This window comes from Nannobrachium achirus, assembly GCF_963921795.1.
Source record: "Nannobrachium achirus genome assembly, chromosome: 14".
In the NCBI taxonomy this organism is placed as follows: domain Eukaryota; kingdom Metazoa; phylum Chordata; class Actinopteri; order Myctophiformes; family Myctophidae; genus Nannobrachium; species Nannobrachium achirus.
Genome location: NC_137821.1, coordinates 7,676,938 through 7,702,810, shown reverse-complemented (window position 1 = coordinate 7,702,810; position 25,873 = coordinate 7,676,938). Strand labels below are relative to the sequence as shown.

Below are 25,873 nucleotides of genomic sequence, written 5' to 3'. Positions count from 1 at the left end.
CCGTCTTGGGTCTTCCTCAGTACAACCTTGCAAATAAAACATCTGAGAACCCCTATACTAGGCCTGTGCAAAAAAATCGATTCACTATATTATCGTGATGTTGATGCTGGCGATTCAATTAATAGATTTTCAAAGTTCAGAATCGATTTTCCCGATTTTATTTATTTATTTAAAAAAAAAATTACCTGAAGGTGAATTTGGTGAAATAACCACTTTCAGTCAGAGTAAGTACAGGTCCTAAAGGAACAGTTTTAGGTCATGAGGATGTCATGTTATGGCTAAAGCTGGCACAGTGCTGTAGGCCTGCAGCACAGCGATTTTATTTTATGTTTTTATGACTGTTGTGTTCTGTGTTTTCTGGCATCTTGACCAGGAACATGTTGTTGTAATGTTGTACCACTGGCCCTTTGGCGGAAATAAATGTCAGAAAGATTGACTGACTTTATTTGGCTGCATTGATTTGAAGTATATGATTCAACTTTTAATGTTTTACATTGTTTAGAATTGTTTTAAAATGTTTCAATATAAAAAAGCTGTAATTTTTTGGGGAAAATCGCAATAATCGTGAGTCGAATCGCAAATCGCAGGAAAACGCAATAATCGTGATATAATCGAATCGTCACCCTATGAATCGAAATCGAATCGAATCGGGAAAAAGTGAATCGTCACAGGCCTACCCTATACCAGTGCACTCCTAATATGCCATAGTCTCCCAGTAAATCAGTCTCATTCATATTCTGAAGAAAGCCTGGAGACCTAGCATTCAGTAAAGTCTTTGCCATGGACACATTAGTCCGTGTACGGACACATTGATGACCCCTGCACCCGACATGTCTTTAGAACGACGTCACGTCGCTTGTCTTTTGCCCAAAGAGTTAGAATAAAAATGCCATCCGTGTAATTTGGTACATCGTGGTTCTCGACGTGGGGTTCTGTAATTTTGAGAGTGTAAAACCAAATGGACCCCCTTATTATGGGTCCATTTGGTTCCATTTGGAGAGTTTGAGAAGCACTGATTTGGAGGAACCGTGGAATTAAGAGGACGTGATAATGAGATCAACGTAAAAATAATGGTGTTTTTCTCACCCAGGATGACAGCGATGATGGTGGTAGAGAAGTAATAGATGACGGCTCGCAGGCCGATCTTTCCAGAAACCTCTGAGTCCAACGCTGCTACACCTGTAGACACATACGATATCAATACCCTGTAGACATAATATTCACATATCAGCCCCTTGTAGACATAGTAGATTATGAAAACTAGTAAAAAACTAGTAAAAAACTAGTAAAAAGCCGATCTACCTGTAGATCGGCTATTTTCACTAGTTTTTTTTTGCGACAGTCTTGAAGCAGGGCTTTACATGAAGAGGGCTTTACTTTCCAAAATAAAATTAAAAACATACACATTTGGAGATACAAGGTCTCTGCCCGATAGTTTACAGTTTAGGCATTTAGCAGATGCGCTGAAGAGGTGAGTCTTCAGTCCACTGTGGAAGCTAGGGAGTGAGTCAGTCGACAGGGAGTTTATTCCACAGTTTGGGGGCCAGGAGGGCAAATTGTTTGTCTAGGACAAGTGCATTTTTGTCCAGTGTCGATATGTTGCTATCTACTGTACATAGCAACAAGAACCCTAAAAGGGGTTCCCATCCTGAAAGGTAGAGTTACAAATAGGGGGTTCCTGTCCAAAATGGGTTAAAGAACAGCAAAAGTACTAGCAGATCTACAAGCTCAAATACGTCACTTGTGGGCCTTGTGGATCTGCTACTGTTGATGCTCTTGTGTGCCGTAGTTTGATCAAGGAGGGCGTTTATTTTACGGAAAAACGTTAAACGTTTGAATATGGAAATACGAGGTTTCTGCCAAACAGCAACAATATGCATTCTTGTATCAAACCCTGTACATCAGAGGTCTTCAACAGGGGGTCCGCGACCCCTAGGGGGTCCGCGGAGGTACTGCAGGGGGTCCCCGACCCCCACGACCTACGACCTACGAGGTGGTAGGGGGTCCCTGCTCCATCTCCCCATCAGTTTGGGGGTCCCCGGCCTGAAAACGTTGAAGACCCCTGCTGTACATAATACATTACTACTACATTACTGCGTTGCTGCTACTCTGCCACTGTGTAATGCCCTGCTGGTTTGTTTCAACACTGGCCTGAACAAACATCCATCAGGAGACCACAAGGGGAGGTGCAGTACTACATTCCCATTGAAAGGAGGTGTCACTAACTGCTGACATTTTACCTGTTTCTCCTTTGTTTGTACATACTAGTCCTGTGCCCGGGGGCTGTGCACAGTATATGAGGAGTCAGTGGTGGAAAAAGTACTCACATATTTTACTTAAAGGCCCGCTGACACGCCCTGAAATTATAATAGTATGATACACGTGGTCTCTCTGAAACAGTCTGAAGCTCATGTCACAGTGTAATCTTCCCCTCGCCCCCCCAACAACAGCTGACCAGTAAAGTAAGTACAGTCAATTAATTTGATTTGCTTAAAATTGCGAATTCTCACAATGACATCATAAACATATAACTCGTATTTTAAGATTACTTTTTAAAGTGACAGTTTAGATGACAGTCCTACTTTAAGTAAAAGTATCAATACTGCAATATAGAAATACTCTGTTACAAGTGAAGGTCTGCAATTCAAAATGTACTTAAGTAAAAGTACAAAAGTATTGGCATCAAAATATACTTATAAGTACCAAAAGTAAAAGTAAATGTTTGAAAATAGCAGATCTACAAGCTCACGTGTCACATCCATGTAAACGTGCTGTTTACATGTATGACTAATAATGTATTCCATCAATAAAGATATTCTTATATCAACCCCAGGCCAGTACACATACAGTACATTCTGATATCAGGCTCTCACTATAGCCAGACTTACAGTACAGGGGCACGAAACACCAATTTGTAGCTTGTGTTCCTATAGAGTACAGGTTAAATCAATATACCCGTATTTTCCGGACTATAAGGCGCACTTAAAAGCCTTTAATTTTCTCAAAAAACTACAGTGCGCCTTATAGTCCAGTGCGCCTTATATATGGATCATTCATTGACATTGACATTCCCTTTAGCACAGCTCCATCTGTTGGATGCATAAGCGTCTATTATGTGCGCCTTATAGTCAGGTGCGCCTTATATATGAAAACAGTTTGAAAATAGACCATTCATTGACAGTGCGCCTTATAGTCAGGTGCGCCTTATAGTCCAGAAAATACTGTAAGTGCAAAACATGGCAGGCTAGTAAGCAACGCTGCAGCTTCTACAATGAATGATTAGTGTGTTCAACTGAAGTGTGCCCTCAATGTTGTGTAGATAAATGCCAGGTCATTGTTGACCTGCCATCCTGGTGTGTATAGTTTAAACAAACTGATTATTGTATTTTCTTTATATTCTAGTGTTAGACTGATGATAGGCTCTTGGCTTACTTATGAGCCTAGTCAGTCGTCTATTTGTGTGTTTGTGTGTGTGTGTGTGTGTGTGTGTGTGTGTGTGTGTGTGTGTGTGTGTGTGGGTGTGGTGTGGTGTGGTGTGGTGTGGTGTGGTGTGTGTGTGTGTGTGTGTGATAAAGTTCCTTTCTATGCCATCACTTGCACAGTGATGGCATATCACATTTCAGTTATTGTTTTTTGTGTCTTCCTGTCTGTGTTTTGTTGTCACTTTAAACAAGGGTAATCTTAGTGCCTTTTGAGCATAAATAAAAGTTTGAAACGCCATGAAATAAAGACCAAGCGTTGACATTTCGTCCCATAATATCTCCCCTAGCTCAGTATTACAGATACTAGACAGCCATAGCTCAGACAGAGACACACAAGTAACTTTTAATTTCTGTTGCAATTTCTGGAACAGATCAAAGACGCTTTAGTTGCCATTTTGAAATCCTGCCCTTCTGAGAAAAAACATCAGTGGATTAGGCTGGTAGGGAAGGAAAGCTGATACAATGTGTCTGAACGGACCGTTTGAAGTTCATTATAAAGTTGTCCCATAATAAACTTCAAACATTAATAGATGAGAAGAAAAAATAATACACATTATTACAATGAAAAGCATTTTTTTTTTCATTGTGGCAGGGAGTTTTTTGTCCAGTGGTCTTACACAGTAATTATACCCTTTAAATTAACCACTTTATATAACTTTAACCATTATTTTATACAGATATACAAGCTCATAGAGCATCACTTCATGCCATGCTATGAGCTTGTAGATCTGCACTTTTTAAAAAAATAGTTCAAATGTATTAAAATCTTTGAATGTATTAACCATAATTTTTTACTCAAATCTTTGCTTGTGGGGGTCCCTGCTGGAACAAAATATGTATCTGTATCTCTTGAGAGTGTACAAATTGTTTGGTTGCATTTATATGCTCAGAGATATATCAACATTTTACAGTGTACACGTAGTTTGGGGTCCCTGCGATTTAAAAAAGGGCCCCCGCGATCTAATGCATATCAGACTATCAAAATGAGAATCACTGGTATGGATGAAGTACATGAGGCGTCACCTCATGTACAAATGGCATGTCATCATCTTGGAAACCAATTCTTGTCATCAGGCATCAGGCGACACCATTCTACCATGGATTATAGATAATCCATGGGCCTGAGGTGACAGAACACAGCCGTTACTTTAGGGATCGGGCCGTGGTTTTCTCACAATATCCCAGTCATTTGTCATCAGATAACAACATGACAAGTCAGACACGCTCCACCACACTGTTATTGTTCAGGTGTTGCTCATGAATATTGTATTGTTATTTGTGTTGTTATGACAAAACAACAGTGAGACACTTAGTATGTGTGCATAGCAGGGCAGGAATTTCATGGAGGCCATGAAGGCCATGGCCGTCGTTGCCCCTCAGTTTGGCCTTGTGCCCCTCAAACCAAAGGCATGACCTGAGGCCACAGTGGCCTTAATGCCCCCAGCTGACTGTACCACTTTCTCCTCTGTTTCTGTCTTCTCAATATGTAGACAGTAGACACCGGTGTCTCTTTCTTGTCATGTAGACACAGTGTCTTTTGTTGAGTCTCCATTTTTAAACCAATCCAGTATCTTTGATTTGTGCATAGCTGAGCATGGATCAGATTGTAAATTCCAATGTATTTATTTCACTGCAGATATTCTACATATTACATCTAAAATCATCCTTAACCCTTAAATTCAATTAATTATTTCAATGGTCTAAAATCTTGTTTTATTTGATGGCCTTCCTGCCCTGGCATTTGGCCTTTATGCCCCAAAAAAACACCAAAGGCCAAGTGGCCTTGCCCCTAAAATGACTAAATTCCAGGCCTGGTGCATAGTATACCATACATTCTAATGGTGTGTCATTAAAAATAAATAAAGATTTTACATCTACATTTTCGTCCATGCATTGCACCTTATCCCTAAACTTCTTTGCCTTGTTTTACTATTTTGAACAACTACATAAAATTGCTGATCTACATCCACATGTTGTGAGCTTGTAGATTAGTTATTTGAAATATAGCGTATAGACATAATAGTAAAACTATTAATATTGTAAAATTGTTTAGGGATAAGGGGTAAGGCATGGACAAAAATAAAACCCTAAGTCTTTGCCACGGACACATGTTGTCCTTGTGCAGACATATTATTGCTGACCCCTGCATGGTGTGGGGAACTGGAGGTCATTAACAATTTTGCTGCCATTTTAAACATAGCTGTAGTAAGCAGCTGCCAAATTGTCCTTACCTTTTAACGTGGGCACGTGCACGCATAGTGCATGATCTGTGCGCGACTCATGTGGTAGACCGGTAGACAAGATGACAGCTTTCGAATAAAAAAAAATCCATTGGAATAGACAAATCCGTTGCCAGGCTGTTACCCCTGCTGTAGCCGCCATTGTTACATAAGAAAACATTGGAAATGGCCAGCTGTGCGCTATGGTAACACGTGGACACGTTCGCGCACATAGCAGACGATATTTGCACGGATCATATGCCAGGCAGGCACAAGAATCGAAAAGCTATCAAATAATAAAAAAAACGCGATGAGCGACGATGAAATGAACGTGCTGCTCCTTCCTCTGTTTACGATGTAAACAGATGGGACGGAAGCTACGATGGGGCCTTGGACATGATACGGAAACCTAGATCCGGTCAGAACAGGAAATACGGCAGGATACAGTTAGGGGGCGGGCCTAAGACTCCGAAGCGGCCATACAGCGATCATACTTTTAATTGTTTCATAATGATTAAAGCTAATTAAATTTCCGGGAACGACGGGCATCGCAGAGAGGTACAGTGGGAAATCAACGGTTTCGACGGGGATCGCAGAGTATGAGTTAATGGGGTTACCTGTTATCATGCTGGAGATGATGAGAGGCAGGATGATCAGCTTCAGCATCCTCATCAGGATCTCCCCCGGGAAGCCAAAGTACTGCTTGTGGAGCTGGGAGAGGGAGGTGTACTCCCTGACCACCACACCCAGCCCGATGCCTGCAACACACAGACAGGGATATTATCGTTTATCATAATACAAATCACTCGCGATAATCGTATCGTGGAGATTACGTTTATCGTGATATCGTCCTCCGTCATGCACTGGGATCAATTCACCTTTTATTTGCCGAGCTGCATATACGGTACCACTGTCTTAAACCCGTAAAAGGTACTCATAATATACGTACTTGATGCAGTCTTTTTTCCACTATCAAATGCCAAAAAATTGCAGATCTACTAGCTCACAGAGCGTCACATTGTGACACGTTGTGAGCTTGTAGATCGGCTATTTTTTGACAAATGTTCCGCCCCAGGATAATGGATTTCAAAAATATCATAGATCGCGATTTCTTTTGTCACATAATAATCGGGATATGAAATTGTCATATAGTCCCATCCCTGCACCTAGACCAATTTGTTTACACACATTGAGACTGACTGTGCATTCAGTCTCGCGACGGGACGGAGCATAAATTAGGCTTCATGGACTGCAGCTGGACGAGCAATAGAAGGGACGGGTGCCTTGATCATGAGGAGCGCTCCCTCCGTTCTGATTGAAGGGCAACTGTTTTGAATTGCTATTATTGTCAATCAACAGAAACCAAGAATTACAATGACATATTCCAAGAGTGAGAGATCACAGTAAAACTCCTAAGCAATCTTTCTCCACAGTGGAACAAAAACATCATCTGAAAGTTTGATGGAATGCATTTGTACATGTGAGTACAGTGAGCACTTATCCATTGCATCCTATGGGCGGTGGGGTTCATTTGGTTCCGACCTGCGCACGCATACTGGTTTGTGGTTCTTATCAGTGTGATCTGGACCATTAACACATCGAGTGCCCGGATGTATGTTGCTGGTGCCCATGGCAACGCGTCATTCTACCTACCGGCGAGAGTACTGGCGAGAAAAGTAATCCGAGTAAATGTAATCGGAGTATGTCCTGTTTATTTCGCGAAAATCTTTTCTTTCAGTCAGGACCGTTTTTTATCATTTCTAAGCCACATTGTTTGTGTTATGGCAGGTAGAAGAGGCTGCCGTTTTGAAATGAAAGTGATTTAAAAGCTAGATTAGGAGAAAACCACGTTTTTGTGCAGCCGTTAGACAGGAAGTCAACGAGACACACAGCGCGTCCGGATGACGTAATTGCGCGCTGCATGTTGGGAAATGGAGTTTGTTTCATCACCGCGGCAGCCAAGTGCAGTAGCTACAGTACAGTATAGTTTACTGTAAAACGCGTCAAACGCGTCGTGGGCCTCCAGCGACATCAAAGAGATTGGCTTGTAGACACCACGTGGGCACCCGATGTGTTAAGGCATCCACACACACACACACACACACACACACACACACACACACACACACACACACACACACACACACACACTAATGCCTAATGCCTTTTCTAATTTCTTGTTTAATTGACAAACACGATTGGTCTGATTAATCACTTTTTGTTCGTACAATGGTGACGTAACAAAAATGAGATGAGTTAAGATCTTACAAGCACAGTTTGCAACTACAAAAACTGTGCTTTGCAACATTGTATAAACCTGACCAGTCCAGATCAAGGTCAACGAGGAGAGAGCATTTACGTTTCCGTAGCAACAGCACTTGTCATGTCATCTCAACCTGCTCTCCTTATAATAACAGGCAGCACAACAACCTCTCCTCCTGTAAACATGTATATGTATTATAGCCTACAAAATACAAATTCCACGTAATATTTATATAATTTATATTGTAGACCAGTAGTTCTCAAAGTTTTCCGTGCCATGGATGGACTCCCAAAATTCACTGGGGACCCCCTGGAACCCCTCCAAGGACCCCTGAGGGGGTTGTCTGCAACCAATAGGCTATATGCACCTGGTCAAACAGAGTCAGGGTGCTGATATTGTGCATGTTGGCTCACTGGAAACACTCTGCTATAGGGTCCCAAAGTGTGGTCCTTGGGGGTTCCAAATTACCCCTTAAAAGGTGTGTAACTCTGAGAGCATACAAATGGAACCAAATGGACCTGTAAGGGTCCATTTGGTTCCATTTGTATGCTCTCAGAGTTTTATGGGAGTCCTTGAAATGAAAAGGATTGAGAACCACTGTGCTCCATGAAATGGAACAGAGCCTTCATTAGTATCATTGGTAACACCTTTGAAGGAAATGAGAAGAGACCCAACTTCTCTCCAATATGGCTGCTGTGCATATAGCCTATTGTTGCAGACAACCAACCAACCTGAGATTGCAGCACAGTCCCTCGATCTGGCTAAGTTCACGGCCTTGCCCGTCCCTCCCGGGACATGGAAGGAAAACGACAATGCACGCATTAAACATCTACAGTATATCAGTGTGTTTTCATTTTATTCAACGGGTACACATTATTGTGTATCATTATTTTATGCTTTAACTATTGAAAAAATAGCAGATCTACAAGCTCACAGCGCGGCAGCGAGTGCCGCGCTGCGAGCTTGTAGATCTGCTATTCTTGAAAAATCTTGAAAATTAGAATTTTGACCCGATTCTATAAGTGTCTTTTGAAAAACCTATGTTTCTATGTCAGCAATCTGGCCAGCCATCGTCAAAGAAAAGGTCCTTTTCACTTTCAACTGGAGCTCAGTTAGTCTGTTCTTGAGAAACTACTATGTCAGTGGTTCTCAAACCTTTTCATGTCAAGGACCCCCAAAATGATATGTATTAGGCCACGGACCCCCATCTCAAAATATTTAGTTCCAGGGACCACCCAGAAGCAGAATTTTTGTTACAAACGTTCGCTTTGAAAATACATATATTCAACGATTTGAAAGACTTTTTCAAAAATAGCAGATCTACAAGCTCGCAGCGCGGCACTCGGTGCCACGCTGTGAGCTTGAATATCTGCTATTTTTCACTGGTTAAAGCGTTCAATAATTCTAGGCCTAAATGGGTTGTTAATACTGGATTGAATGTGGAAGCTATTTGGGACCTCAGCAGTGCTCTGACCTCGGAAGGACTTTACCTCCCCTGCAAGATATGGGAACATAAGCTCCTAAAAATAGCTGATCTACAAGCTCCAACAAGCTTCATTTTTTTTTGTTGGTCTGAGCTTGTAGATCTGCTATGTCCCATACAAAACACCCTTACAGGGCCACACGTGAACACACACACACACACACACACACACACACACACACACACACACACACACACACACACACACACACACACACACACACACACACACACACACACCTCCCTCAGCTGTTCCACTATGAAGTACACAAGAGTCAAATCTGCACTAACATTCAGTGGTGGAGAGAACATTAGATTGAATGTGAACGCCAGGGGACAGTGGGGCTAACGTCATCCCATGAGTCCTTTAAATGAACTCTAGGCCTGTGGGGCTTAAAGGACCATTTCACCTCTGGGACAACCAGATCTTATTTTATTGTTGTTTGGGACACAATCAACACAATCCTGAGTTGTTTTTAGATATTTTAGTATGCCAGCATGCTACAACTGGTCATATGATGCATTTAGCATGCTGGGTCATTTTTCTTAAGATTAGTTTTTTTGGGCTTTTATGCCTTTATTGATAGGACAGTAGACTGACAGGAAATGGGGGGAGAGATGGAAATTGACACGGGGCAAAGGTCGTCCGGATCAAAGCTAAATTAAATTGCATTCTAAAGTCTTTCAGATATAGCCTACAGTATTTACAATAAACAATATCCCTAAACTTCTTTGCCTTTTTTTTACTATTTTGAAAAACTATTTTAAATACTTCAAATAGACGATCTACATCAACACATTGTGAACTTGTAGATCAGCTATTTGAACTATTTAACCCATTTAGGCCTAGAATTATTGAATGCTTTAACCAGTGAAAAATAGCAGATATACAAGCTCACAGCGCGGCACCGAGTGCCGCGCTTGCGAGCTTGTAGATCTGCTATCTTTGAAAAAGTCGTGAAAATGTGGGCAAATCTTTGACTATATGTATTTTCAAAGCGAACGCTTGTAACTCAAATTTTGCTTCTGGGTGGTCCCTGGAACTAAATATTTTGAGATGGGGGTCCGTGGCCAAATACATATCATTTTGGGGGTCTTTAACTTAAGTGAAAAGAAGCTCCAGTTAAGTGAAAAGGAATCTGGCCAGACGATGGCTGGCCAGATTGCTGACATAGAAACATAGGGTTTTTCAAAAAATCTTAGAAGGATTCAAAAGACACTTATAGAATCGGGTCAAAATTCAAATTTTCACGATTTTTCAAAAATAGCAGATCTACAAGCTCGCAACGCAGCACTCAGTGCTGCGCTGTGAGCTTGTATATCTGCTATTTTTCAATAGTTAAAGCATAAAATAATGATACACAATAATGTGTACCCAAATGTTTTTCAAAATATAAAAAAGGGGCAAAGAGGTTTAGGGACTAAAATAGGTCCCTATGACTAAAACGTATAATCAAACATTGTTGTCAAACTGCTCCTGTACCTCCCCGCCCCAGAATGCTGCACTGTGTTCAGCGTTCTTTGAAGTTTGCATTCCAACCATACTCTGTAAGGACTGTGGGAGCGCTGACCCAGTTCATACCTGACACCTTTGATACTGCACTCCATCCACTGCCCATTATGAGCTGGCTTAAAACCCATTCAGAACGTGTACACAGTATTGTGTATCATTATTTTATGCTTTAACTATTGAAAAATAGCAGATATTCAAGCTCACAGCGTGGCACCGAGTGCCGCGCTGCGAGCTTCTAGATCTGCTATTTTTGAAAAATCGTGAAAATTAGAATTTTGACCCCGATTCTATAAGTGTCTTTTGAATCCTTCTAAGATTTTTTGAAAAACCCATGTTTCTGTGTCAGCAATCTGGCTAAAGCCATCGTCAAAGAAAAGGTCCTTTTCACTTAACTGGAGCTCAGTTAGTCTGTTCTTGAGAGACTACTATGTCAGTGGTTCTCAAACATTTTCATGTGAAGGACCCCCAAAATGATATTTATCTGGCCACGGACCCCCATCTAAAAATATTTAGTTCCAGGGACCACCCAGAAGCAAAATTTGAGTTACAAACGTTCGCTTTGAAAATGCATATATTCAAAGATTTGCACACATTTTCACAACTTTTTCAAAAATAGCAGATCTACAAGCTCGCAGCGCGGCACTCGGTACCGCGCTGTGAGCTTGTATATCTGCTATTTTTCAATAGTTAAAGCATTCAATAATCCTAGGCCTAAATGGGTTAAGGCTGAGGCCGAGGCAACTCCTTTATTGCTTAATGCATCACTGCTAGCTAGGGGCCGGGCAGTACAACAGATGCAGTTCACTATATTATGGACTAAAAAGGTACTTTGGAGTTGAAGTTTCAAGGTCTTTATTATTGTCACGCCAGCAACAAGGCTGATATAGAAATGTTTCAAGGACTGTGTCTGGCAGGCCAAGTCAGAGTTTTTGGCCGAACCCGATTGGAAGAAGATCACTTTGGGTTTTATCAAGTTTTAACTGAAGCGTATTCAAAAGCACATTCCTAGGTGGTTTGAAATATTAAATGAAATTCTGTGTCTATAGTCTGGAAATAGAAAATAGCTAAAGTAGCAGATCTACAAACCAGCATGACACTGTAGCGTGATCAAGTAGGGCATAGATTTACAACAAACAATACAGAAAAATATGGAGACCAACGATGTTGCCCGGATTGGCAGTGAGCTGCCAAAACCTGACCTGATGACTTGTAAACAACAACAGGCACGTGCACACATAGACATCAAAGGGGGCTTGAGCCCCTGCCCTTTTATCTGTCTGTAAAAAGTGCCCACTCCAGACCATGAATGCAGTTTTCACTATGGTGAAAGAAATGCAAATGCCCCTCTTTCCATGCCATACCTGAAGGCAGCATTCAATAGAATTGCCTTGTCCAAACTCTCCTGAACTTGAATGCAGTGTTGAAATAATTGCCCTCTCTGTGTAGAAATCCAGTATTGACTTGATTATGCTTAGTTCAGTGTGGTATCAAGCACCGAAAATAGCCGACCTCCCAGCTCTCAACGCGTCGCGCTGCGACGCGTTGTGGGCTTGGAGGTCTGCTATTTTCGATGTTTTCACCAAAAGGCCCTTTTAGAAATGTCAGCCCCCCGCATGCCTCTCTAACATTCTCTGCACCTCCCTTGACAACAACGTGGAAAGCCTTGGTACTTCATACAGCCACATAAGTAAAGCGCAGTGTAGTAATGAAATATGCTTACAATCTAAGCGTGAAAATAATTGCTTGAGGTTTTAACAGAATGAAAAAAGGAGATATAAGAATGGGCTAATACGCTCAATATTCAATTCCACCATTCATTGGTGCACAATAGGGTATATGCACATACGCCATTTTGTTCACTCAGCACCCTGACTCTGTTTGACCAGAATGGAACAGACCCTTCATTAGTATCATTGGTAATGGTAACACCTGTGAAGGAAGTCGAAAGACACCCGGAAGTAGAACAAAATGGCGTATATGCATATACCCCATTACTGCCCCAACCAGAGAATCCAGAGAAATAGCCATTGGTCCATTTGATTTCATTTATAAAAACTATCCAAAATCTGCTCACCGATCCGCAGTGCCTAAATGCCCTAAAGAAAGTGCTTCCTGTTTGGGACCGGAAGTGGAACTACATTTTATTTATTTTTTGTCCCGGAACAACCCATTTCTCTGTGACCACTTCCTGCCTGCGGTTACTTCCTGTGTAAACAACTCTGCTCCTATAGCTCAGGCAGCAACGCTAGCATGGATCAAGATGGGGTCTTCTGTAGTCGTGAACGGACCACAGCTTGCACGATCCGTGCACCATCGTGCACGATGGACACGCACACGTCCACATTGAAAGGTAAGAAAAGTTAAAGCTATACTGTGTAAGTTGCCCAACTAGTGGTCTGTAGCAGTATAGCAAACCGCGGTCGCGTCTGCTTTTTTCGGCCGTTTTTCGCAGGTTTTTCGCCGCGGACCGGGCCGTCAGACCACCGCGTCAGCCTCGCCTCGCCGAGACGATTTCAATGAGGTCTCCCGTGTCCCTCTAGGAGCAGCGGTTGGGGAGTTGCATGCTAGACTCCTCCAGTGTAAACACTGCAGTGTACTTCCTGAAGGCATGTTTCCTAAACCCACCAGAGAGCCCGGCAGTGTATGTGATTGGCCGGTAGTGTATCATGTGTGTATGATCTGCGATGTGATTGGCCAACGTATACAGATGATGCAAATGACGCAATTTTGGCGCGAAATTCGTCCCCCCTCACGGCTCATAGAAAACATATAAAGAGAAGGCTTTAGAAGCTGAAAATAACGGACTGGGGGTTCTAAAACTTTAGCGATTTAACAGTTAGGACAATTTTAAGATTTGTTTTATAAAAAAAGTTACATAGTACAACTTTAAGTAAGTGATATTCTTTTTGTAAAAAGGTTAAAGCTTTTGTCGGTAAAAACAGTTCATATTCACAGCTCAGAACATGGCTGGGATCATCAGAGACAATGTTGTTGACAAGCCTTGGTATGTTGTTATGGTTCAGTAGGCTGCTGATTCATAGAGTTGCTTGAGCGGTTTGGCCAACAGAAGCCATTATGAATCATCCTTACTGTAATAGATACTGTACTTTCTTGTATGATCGTGACCACAATCATTAGTGAACTGAAGAGTGAGCAATGTGATCACAGTAAAAGTGCAAAAAAGTGTGGAAGTGCATCATTTAGGATGTCCAAAACTGTTACTTTTCAGGACAACGGCTCTTCAAATGCAGATCTACAAGCTCGAAATGTGTCGCTTTCACGCCGCATTTAGGGCTTGTAGATCTGCTACTTTTGAAGCTCTTGTGTGACGCTATAGTCTGATCAATTAGGGCATTAATGTACAAAAGAAGAACTGTTGGACAGCCTCTCTGAGGTGGTAAGAACTCTGAACTATGATATTCTGGGTTCAATGGTTCTTAGAATACATTTCATGTCAAGGACCCCCAAATGGATGTATTCAGCAGACCCCCATCTTTATCGGTTTTGTGGCAGGGACCGCCACAAGAGATTTTTTACAAAAAAAGTGTAAAACAATATCCCACAGGATGTGCATTGTGACCCATTGTGAGCTTGCAGATCAGCTATATTTTTGAATAGCCAAACTGCAGCCAGTTATTTTAACTGCGCCAGTTCACCTTGCAGGCTTGCACGAGACATAGACTACTTCTTTCCTGAATGACCATATATGGTGTTAAACAGTGGTGGAAGAAGTACTGAAATGTTTTACTTAAAGGACAACTTTAGTTTTTTACAACAAGGGTTCATATTTTAGATTGTAATTAAAGAATATTAAAGATGAGTGTTAAAATTATTTAATTTACTTCTTTCTATTGTTTTAGAGATTCTTATTTCAGTGGTTGGGGGCATGCGTACAAGTGTCTCAATATGTCATTTTACACAGAATAAGCGCATTCCCAAGATACAACGCGACCTTTCTTGGTTGGATGTGACTTATGGGGGCTAGAAGTGTTACTGTTAATAGCAATAAAGAAACGGCTGGCTTATTGTGTCTAAAAAGACATATTTAGCCACTTGTACGCATGCCCCCATGTGTACGCATGCCCCACATTTTAGCACGGTAAACACGATAAAACAATAGAACAAAGCAAATGAAAACATTTTAACACTCACTTTTTCTTTTCTCTACAATCTAAAATATGAACCCTTGTTGTAAAAAAACAAAGTTATCCTTTAAGTAAAAGTATCAAGTTCGGTGTTAAAAATGTACTTGAGTAAGCCACACGGCACTTTTATTCCACCTACAGTATGAGGGTGGATTCCACCAATGCATTTCAATGGTAATGGAGCTGCCATTTGTGGATTTCTGCCAAAAAAAACAGAATCTGCCCTCATAGGTAGAATAAAGGTGCAATGTGACCATGCCCTGGCCCCTAAGTATCAACATCAAAATATACTTACTAGTACCAAAAGTAAAGGTTCTCATTATGCAAACGTCCCACGTACTTCTCAAGTTTGTCATGTACTGGTCTGGGGATCCATAGGGGGTCCCTAGACTCCCAGAGTTACTACAGGGGGTCCTCGAAGTCTTTGAGTGATAGAAACTATTTTTTCTTCTTTTTTACATTAACCACTTGAACTCTAGTGTCCATATTATGGGAACTTTTGCCAAAAATAGCCGATCTACAAGCTCACAACGCCTCGCGCTGCGAGGCGTTGTGAGCTTGTAGATCGGCTATTTTTGGCAAAGAGCTTTGGTGTAGAGGGGAAAAAGAGCAGACTAAGTACAGAGTGAAAGGTCAAGTTTATTAAGTATTGACAGTTCAAGTGGTTAAATATCTGAAAACACGAATTGACATGAATCCAAAATACACTGATGATTGTGCTGTCAAACAATGAAACTATATGGATCTATGATAAGGTTGTGGGGGTCCCTGCTTCATCTCTCTCTCCACTAAGGGGTCCTTGGCCTGAAAACGTTGAAGACCCCTGAACTAGACAAAATAATAATAATTGTTGTTGTGGAGTAATATTTGCCTCTGAGATGTAATTAGTGGAGTAGAAGCAGAAGTAAAGAAAATTGTAAATACCTCAACATGTTTCACCGCGGATGTAAAACATAATGATTAGTGAAGAGTGTCTATCATAAAGTGGGGGCAAGAAAGGACACGATAAGTGTTGAGTCAATGTTTACATTCTTGAGTCGGTGTTCCCAGCAAGCACTATCAGGACCTGGACCAATCAGTGACGTCTCCATTGGGGCCAGATCAAGTCAAACCATCACTAGTCACAGATCTTTTGTTTGGCACTGTTTGTTAAGTTATGCTTGAGTACAGTTTTTTTGTGTGTGTGACGTGTCACTTATGAGCGTTGAATGTTTCGTGGTCACTTTATGTATGTATTCTTCTTTTTTATTTTTTTTATTTTTTGCAATAGCTTTGAATGTTTGGTGGTCACTTTATGTATATGTTACAGGGAGTTTGGGTAACTCAGTGAGATTGTGGTAAGAGCGCTCGTTTTGTAGTTCACCACACACCAATCACCACCAAATGGCGACAACAGCATGGACAACAGCCATTCACTAGTATAGGCGCTGACGTCACTCGTTTGCGACTCTCTTTCTTTATTTACTAGTCTAGCTCGGCAGTGTTTTAGCCATTAGCTTACTATGCCTTACTCTAACCCTAACCCTAACCTTAACCTCAGTAAAACTATGCCTAACCCTAACCCTAACCCTAACCCGAACCTCCGTGGGGTGAGGCGTTATAATTCCTGCCGACGCTCCGTTGTTGTGGCTCCAAGCGACCGCTTGTTCCGCCCCGCGCTGCACGACGAGCGCTCCGTTTCTCGATCTGACTGTTTCTCTATCTAACCGTGACATATATATTCTTCTTTTTTTTGCAATTGCTTTCAACACTTTATGTTTTATTTATCTTTTTTTGTGCTTGCTCTTTGGACTGTATACTACAGTAGGCTACTCTTTTTCTTTTTCTTACTTCTCTGTAACTTGTAACCTTAACTGCTGTGCTGCCTCTGGGCAACTGAATTTCCCCCGTGGGATAATAAAGGTATCTATCTATCTATCTAGCCTAGAATATCACCTGATTTCAACCAACATAAATCCTGCCCGCGAAAACGGACGTCCTGGATTAATCAGAGAGGGTCCGATCGGAGCCAGATAAATATCATAACTAGTCAGATATGTCCCAGAATATAACCTTACATGCTCATATTTCAACTAACATTACAAACGATAACAATATTGATCCTATAGTCCAAGGTTTCCCAATAGGCAGCCCGCGGGGGGCTACTGTCTGGCCCCCACCAACCCCAGTAATAATGGTGGTATAAGAGCAGCAACAACACTAGTAATTCGTCGTTGTCAGATGGAAACATCCACATTTTTCTATGTTCTTTCGCAAAGTAAAGCCCTGCTTCATCATAACAAGGCCGTCGCACAAAAGTAGTGAAAACAGCAGATCTACAAGCACACAACGCCTCGCATCGCGTTGTGTGCTTGTAGATCGGCTGTTTTCACTAGTTTAAATCATTTTTAAAATGATAAATGCAAAACAAACGGTTTTGGACATACAAGATTTTCACCCGACAACGACGATATCTGAACTGTCACTGGAGTAGCGGGAACGCCACCGTCGCCCCCTGCAATGTTGTGGCCCTTGGCTTGGTATCCTAGACATAATTCGGGCCCTTGGGGAAAACTAATTGGGGATCCCTGCAATAGTCCATATGACGTCCTGGTAATGACGTCAAGATCATCCCCATATGGGCTGTGATTTGGTCTAGTACTGAACGTCACCGTTATCATAACATCATGAGGTCATTTGGCTTGCAGGGTTTACAACCCTTACATAAAGCAATTAAAGCATGAAGCAACGTGATGACGTTCTCCGTTTTGGGCACAGACACAGACGATCAATGCTCTGTTGAAACACCTGCTACACATGAGGGAATATCAAAGTAAGCCAGAGACATTAAAAATAAATAATCCTGCGAACCGTCCAGGATTACCCTGACCTCTCCCGGGTCTTCTGGGACATCAGGTTCTGCTTCCTGAACCCAGAAGAACCACAGCTAAATGTGGAGAAGCACAAGGACATATCTGGAACTAGAGCCCGACCCATATATCAGATCCCCCCATCTCAAAACATGTTGTTCCAGGAACCCCCCCCCCCAGAAGCAGAGAATTGAGTTGCAAAAGTTTGCTTTGAAAAATGTATATTCAAAGATTTGCACAAAATGTTAGCAGATATACAAGCTCACAGCGCGGCACTCGTTGCTGCGCTGTGAGCTTGTAGGTCTGCTATTTTTCAATAGTTAAAGGTTTAAATGTTTTAAAGCTCTTTGAATTGCCTTGTTGCTGAAAATGTGTAGCTACACAAATACATTTGCCCTGACCCTAAAACAGCAATCAAATAAACACTATTACCAGGGCAGGAATTTCATGAAGGCCATGGCCGCCGTTGCCCCTCAGTTTGGCCTTGTGCCCCTCAAACCAATGGCATGACCTGAGGCCACAGTGGCCTTAATGCCCCAGCTGACTGTACCACTTTCTCTTCTGTCTCTTTATTGTCAATATGTAGACAGTAGACACCGGTGTCTTTTTTTCTGAAATATTAACTCCCTGAGTCCCCATCTTTAAACCAATCCATTGACTTTGATTGGCGCAGGGCTGAGCATGGATCAGATTGTAAATACCATCATTTATCTATTTCACTGCAGATTAGGTTATCATCCCTAACCCTTAGATTCAACGAATTCTTTCAATTTACTAACATCTTATGAATATTTGATGGCCTTCCTGCCCTGGCATTTGGCCTTTGTGCCCTCAAAAAATGGACAACACCAAAGGCCAAGTGGCCTTGCCCCTAAAATGATGAAATTCCAGGCCTGATTATTACTATACCTTTTTTTCTCCTTTATTTTGTTCCTCACTATGTAATTGTCCCATAGTGTTTTTTCACTTTGTAGCCTACTTATTTCTACCATGCTTTATTTATGTCTCTTTTCCCTAAATGCCATGTTTTATTGTCAGCTCTGCGTGTGTGCATTCGTGCGCGACTGTGTGTGTCAGTCAGGTGTTGAGTGTGTGTGTGTGTGTGTGTGTGTGTGTGTGTGTGTGTGTGTGTGTGTGTGTGTGTGTGTGTGTGTGTGTGTGTCAGTCAGTCAGGTGTTGAGTGTGTGTGTGTGTGTGTGTGTGTGTGTGTGTGTGTGTGTGTGTGTGTGTGTGTGTGTGTGTGTGTGTGTGTGTGTGTGTGTGTGTCAGTCAGTCAGGTGTTGAGTGTGTGTGTGTGTGTGTGTGTGTGTGTGTGTGTGTGTGTGTGTGTGTGTGTGTGTGTGTGTGTGTGTCAGTCAGTCAGGTGTTGAGTGTGTGTGTGTGTGTGTGTGTGTGTGTGTGTGTGTGTGTGTGTGTGTGTGTGTGTGTGTGTCAGTCAGTCAGGTGTTGAGTGTGTGTGTGTGTGTGTGTGTGTGTGTGTGTGTGTGTGTGTGTGTGTGTGTGTGTGTGTGTGTGTGTGTGTGTGTGTGTGTGTGTGTGTGTGTGTGTGTGTGTGTCAGTCAGTCAGGTGTTGAGTGTGTTTGGGGACAAGGGGACAAAATCCAATTCCTGTAAATGTCATTTGTTTTATTGTGCTGTTGTTCCCTCACAGCCACTGTCTTGCACAAGCAGGGGCGTCACACCAAATTCTGGGCCCTGGGTACAAGGATTCACTGCGGGCCCCCCACGAATGTTAACTATTGAAAAATAGCAGATATACAAGCTCGCAGCGCGGCACTCGGTGCCGCGCTGCGAGCTTGTATATCTGCTATTTTTGAAAAATCGTGAAAATGTGTGCAAGAAACCTATGTCAAGGACCCCCAAGATGATATGTATTTGGCCACGGACCCCGATCTCAAAATATTTAGTTCCAGGGACCCCCAGAAGCAGAATTTGAGTTAGAAATGTTCGCTTAAAAAATACATACAGTATATTCAAAGATTTTCACACATTTTCACAACTTTTCAAAAATAGCAGATCTACAAGCTCGCAGCGCGGCACTCGGTGCCGCGCTGTGAGCTTGTATATCTGCTATTTTTCAATAGATAAAGTTATTAGGGCCCCTCCTCCACCTTGGGCCCCAGTAACTCAGTCCCACTTTCCTACCCCTTGTGACGCCCCTGTGCACAAGACAAACACAACCGTTGGCTTCATATAAAGCTACAATAAACGCTGAGGTTTGGTCAATATGTAACACTCTCCTTGTGGATAACAGGAAACTCAGGACAACCTAAATTACAGACGCAATCACCTTTTAGTTCCACGCCTGTTCAAACAAAACCTGCCCTTTCACACAAGAAAAGAATCAATCGGTAATATTGATCCAATCTATTTTCATTCATTCATCTCTATTAAGCCTAGTGTATTGATAGCTTTAAAATATAGTGGCTTAAACTAAGACTAAGAATAAAAGACTGATATTTAGTCGACTGACTGAGACTAGACTAAGACTAAAGACTAAAATAGGACTAAAACTAAATGGTGTGTTATTCAAAAACTATAAGACTAAATCAGAATTCGCTGCCAGTGTTCATTTTGTCGACTAAGACTAAGACTAAAAGGACTACGATTTTGATATTTAGCCGACTAAGACTAAACAATTTCAGATGACTAAAATAGGACTAAAACTAAATGGTGTCAGTGTTATTCAAAGACTAAGATTAAATCAGAATTTGCTGCCGGCGTTCATTTTGTTGACTGAAGGTCTTTGCACACTGCTGCGTTTTTCGGGCCGTATATCGGAGTGAATTTCGGAGCACGTGAATAAAAAAATCAACCTCACGTTATGTCAATCACGTTTGCACACTGCTACCCGTGTCGTATTTATTTTCAGACCAGGGTTGATTTTTTTTTCAGATTTTCGCAGCTGTTGCACCGAGTCCCTTGCTCTCTCTCTCTTTCCTCTCTCTCTCCCTGGCTTTTGGATTTCGGATTTCCAAAACGCAACAAAAACACGCAGTGCAGTGTGCAACCAGCTTAAGACAAAAAGATTCTTGGTATTTTGTCGACTATGAATAAGACTAAGACTAAACAATGTCAGATTACTAAAATAGGACGAAAACTAAATGCTGTGCTATTCAAAAGACTATTACTAAATCAGTTTCTAAATCATTTTGCAGAGACCAATACTACAAGCTCATGCACCACAGGTAGACAAATATAACTCTGAGAGTGAGCTAAATGGTAGCATTTTCTACCATTTTGCTCACTCAGAATTAGAGATGTTACCGATCAATCGGCAATGGATCGGATCGGGCCGATCAAAGCGTGATCAGCGATAATCTGTGGTTTAGATCAAAAGGTAAATTCACCGATCCGATCCGATCGGTGCATCCGATCAACCAGACGTTCAGTATGCCCACTTGAGGCCATTTTGGGGTATTGATTTCCACATTGCTGAAGGAATAATTAGTTACTGCTATGATAATAAATACATAGTAATGCTGGTAAATAACTATAAGGCAAATATATAAATGAATTCATGAGTGAATTAATTAATTAAAGTTAAAACATTAACATTTAGAAAATATAAATAATATATAAATAATAACTTGATCGGATCGGTGATTGATCGGTATCGGGTGATCAAACTTTTGTGATCGGTGCTCGGTGATCGGTTCCAAAAAACCTGATCGGACCATCCCTACTCAGAATTAATAGGAACACTGCTGGAGGATTCTAGGGTGCAAGAGCTTGAGTCTAGTCACGTTTGACTGAGACTGAGACAGAGCCACAGGCACTGACTGTGGAGAGAGAGAGAGAGAGAGAGAGAGAGAGAGAGAGAGAGAGAGAGAGAGAGAGAGAGAGAGAAAGACACAGTCACATAGGGGTGGGCGATATGGAAAAATACAATATCACGATATTTTTTCCAAGCTGTATCGCGATACACGATCTTATCACGATTCTTTTTCACGTTGGTTTTTATGGTTATTATTCAAGTTACTCAACCACCTACAAGGTAACACAAATCTCTAGTGGAATCTTTAGGCCTAAAGGGAAATCTTTAGGCATTTAGCATCTGCTAAATGCTTAAACTATAAACTGTAAGTTGACCATTACCAGTATGTAACTCTGACAGTATACAAATGGGTCCATTTGGTTTCATTTTGTATCACTGTCAGAGTTAAGGGGAGACCATGACATTGTTGTTTGAAAAGTACTGATTTAGACCAAAATGCAAGTTTTGCAGATTTTTTATATGGCTACATCATTGTATCACGATATATACGATATCTCTGAAAAGGCATATCGTGGAGACATTGTATCGTCTCAACGATATTTATCACCATATCGGCCACCCCTAGTCTCACACACACACACACACACACACACACACACACACACACACACACACGCACACACACACACACACACACACACACACACACACACACACACACACACACACACACACACACACGGCTCACACTTATACAATCACACTTTAATAATGTGCATTATGGCACAAACACATAGATTCACATCTATAATTAAACGAGACATTTTCTGCAAATCCAGAGACCCCCCTCCCACACACACACACACACACACACACACACACACACACACACACACACACACACACACACACACACACACACACACACACAAAACGCCCCCCCAAAACACCCTGCCTCTCCCATGAGCCTGCAAGCAACAAGCCCCAGCAGAGAGGTTGATTTATGGGTCTTCAGCCATGCTACAGAGCAGCAGGCAGTTAACAGCAGAGAGAGATGGCCTGAGAATCAGGGACGTCGCACCACCATTCTGGGCCCTGCATGAGTACAAGGATTCACTCACATGTTGTGCTTTAACCATTGAAAAATAGCAGATATACAAGCTCACAGCGCGGCACTCGAGCTTGTAGATCTGCTATTTCTTTTTTTTTAAATCGTGAAAATCCTTCTAAGGTTTTTTGAAAAACCTTCTATGTCAGTGGTGCTCAAACTTTTTCATGTGAAGGACCCCCAAAATTATATGTATTTGGCCACGGAATCCCATCTCAAAGTATTTAGTTCCAGGGACCCCAAAATTTGAGTTACAAATGTTCGCTTAAAAAAATATATAGCCTATAGGCCGATTCAAAGATCGCACTCGGTGCCGCGCTGTGAGCTTGTATATCTTCTATTTTTCAATAGCTAAATATAAACTAGTTAAGGCCCCTCCACCTTGGGCCCTAGTAACTCAGTCCCACCCCCTTGTGACGCCCCTGCAAATAGCTTATACAGCCACTGTGTACAACAGCTTTGGGGTTTTATGCCTATTTACCAGGTAGGATGAAGATATGGTGTGATCCATAACGATATATACAAGCAGATAGATAACCATCATAACCAGACATATCTCTAGACTATAGGGTCTTCACCGTTTTCAGGCCAAGGACCCCTTAGTTGAGAGAGAGAGAGATGAAGCAGGGACCCCCACAACCTTGTCATATATAGATTCCATATCGTTTCATCGTTTGACAGCACAAATGGTGTATTTTGGATCGATGTCAAATGTGTGTTTTCAGATATTTAACCACTTGAACCGTCAATACTTCTCCCTATACGCAAAACCTCTTTGTCGAAATATAATTAAGCAGACGTATCTCTAGACCACTGTTTCTCAACCTGTGGGTCAGGGTCCCCAAATGATTTCGGGGAGGTCCCCAGATGATTAGCTTATAATTCGTAACATTAATTGTTTTCTCACTCAACAGTAAACAAAACAACACAAGGTTTAAGTGTATAGAGGGTATAGCCTAATATGCACATTTTAAGTGACAATTTAAGTGCAACCTCTAAAATGACAAATTAAACATTGGCCTTACCCTCCCTGCCCCTTCCTTGTATATACTGTACATACTGATTGTTTAGACTTACTGTTACCTGCCCCTTCCTTGTATATATTGTATATACTGTACTTACTGATTGTATAGACCTACTGTTTTCTTTTTCTTTCTTTTTTTCTTTACATGTCTACTGCATAGTACTGTGTTCTATTTGTCTGTCATTCAATGTTATATGAGATACTTAAATGGTTTCCTGTTGAAATAAGCTTAGTCTTTTCATGGATCTCCTTTTAGTAGACCTTGTACCAGTGAACTGTACCGTCATGAATCTGTACATTTTCCTATGCAAACTTCTAATAAAGCCTTCAATCAATCAATCAAAGGCCAAATTGTCAAATATTAGAGGCAGACATTGTGAAAATAGCCGATCTACATGATGAGCACGTAGATCTGCTATATTTTCACAATATAACCATGTTATACAAAATGCAATGCCTCAACTCGTCAGGTTGGGGGGGGGGGGTGGGGGGGTCCGCAGCTAAAATATGATTATTTTGGGGGGGTCGCGGCCTGAAAAGGTTGAGGACCACCGGTCTAGACAGTCAGACAATGGGGTGGATGGAGGGATCTAGAGGGTGCTGGGTGTCTGTATTTGGATGGAGGTTTGGTAGGACCTACCTAACAGCACAGAGATGACCGTAGCGATCAGCAGCCAGTTCTTCTTCAGCAAACCCCTGAGGTTCACGCCTGATCCTCCTGATCCCCGTCGACGTTCCTTCTTATCCAGCAGGTCCATGGTGATGGATATGATAAAAGGACGATGCGTGTATTAAATTAATGTCCCCGTTTCTGTTAGAAATAATTCAGACGCACCACGGCTCGGCTCGGCTCGGCACGGCACGGCACGCCGCGGCCACAAAGGAGGATAAACGTTAGTGTTTTAATATAGGCTGCTATATTCCTACACACTCCTCTTCTCTTCTCTCCTCTCCTCTCCTCTCCTGTTGGCTATGAATGCCGCTGTCTGTCTGTCTGTCTGTCTGTCTGTCTGTCTGTCTGTCTGTCTGACTGACTGACTGCAGCCCCGACCGACCCGTGTGTGTGTGTGTGTGTGTGTGTGTGTGTGTGTGTGTGTGTGTGTGTGTGCGTGCGAGGGAGAGAGATGCCACTGTCAGCCGCTTCCAACGCCTATGCGCGTGCGTGCGCGTGTGTGTGTTCATTTACACACGCTCCCCTGCACTGTGTGTGTGTGTGTGTGTGTGTGTGTGTGTGTGTGTGTGTGTGTGTGTGTGTGTGTGTGTGTGTGTGTGTGTGTGTGTAATATAAAATGTGTGTGTGCGCTCAAGAAAGGGAGGGATCGAGGGAGGGACAGCTCCTCCAAAACCGCTGTTACAGCGAAAACGGTGACCTGTGGAATTGTGTGACACGGACTGTGACTGTTGCGTTTGCTCGTGTTGAGCAGATTCGTCACTGCGCCTACTATAGCGTAACTGTTTACACGCAAACGGCGTTAAGAATGTCACTTTATAGTTTATAAACCCACGATGAAATCCTGAGAAATCCATGCAAGTCTGTATTAAAAAAAATAAAAAATAAAAAAAAAAATACAATATTTAGAATTTAGGCAAGACAGTATACAAGAAACAAAAAGTGTCATTCAGCACCATGGACAGCAGCAGTTGGCTGTTATCAGGGGTGTCGCACCACATTCTGGGCCCTGGGTACTATCTATACTATAATTTTGCGAATGTCTGTCTGTCTGTCTGTCTGTCTGTCTCAGCGTTTCTCCTCAGTGGCTGGAGCAATTGATCTGAAATCGCATCACCATTAGCATATGAACAGACCTAACATAACTGTGAAGCCCGTTTGTCACTTTCACAAATCGTATGCTGTATATTAGCATTTTTATGGTGTATCTACTATCTATTCTGCATCTAGCATGAGGCACATCTATTCTGCATCTAGCTTGAGGCAACATGTTTTACCAGCTCTCTCTGTGTGTGTGTGTGTGTGTGTGTGTGTGTGTGTGTGTGTGTGTGTGTGTGTGTGTGTGTGTGTGTGTGTGTGTGCAGGCAGGCGGGTGGGCGGGCGGGCTGGGGGGGGGGGG

General features: G+C 42.1%; 1 protein-coding gene across 1 annotated transcript in view; it reads right to left on the bottom strand.

Moving 5' to 3' along the window:
- The window catches only part of slc1a1 (solute carrier family 1 member 1), a gene marked incomplete at both ends in the record, with an annotated part of 50,160 nt that extends 25,598 nt beyond the window's left edge, over nucleotides 1-24,562 (bottom strand). Inside the window, 3 exons of the mRNA XM_080741354.1 lie at nucleotides 1,087-1,179; nucleotides 6,319-6,459; nucleotides 24,445-24,562. Coding sequence (XP_080597480.1) covers nucleotides 1,087-1,179; nucleotides 6,319-6,459; nucleotides 24,445-24,562 — 352 coding nt within the window. The remainder of the gene's footprint in view (nucleotides 1-1,086; nucleotides 1,180-6,318; nucleotides 6,460-24,444) is intronic.
- Nucleotides 24,563-25,873: the final 1,311 nt, after the last annotated feature.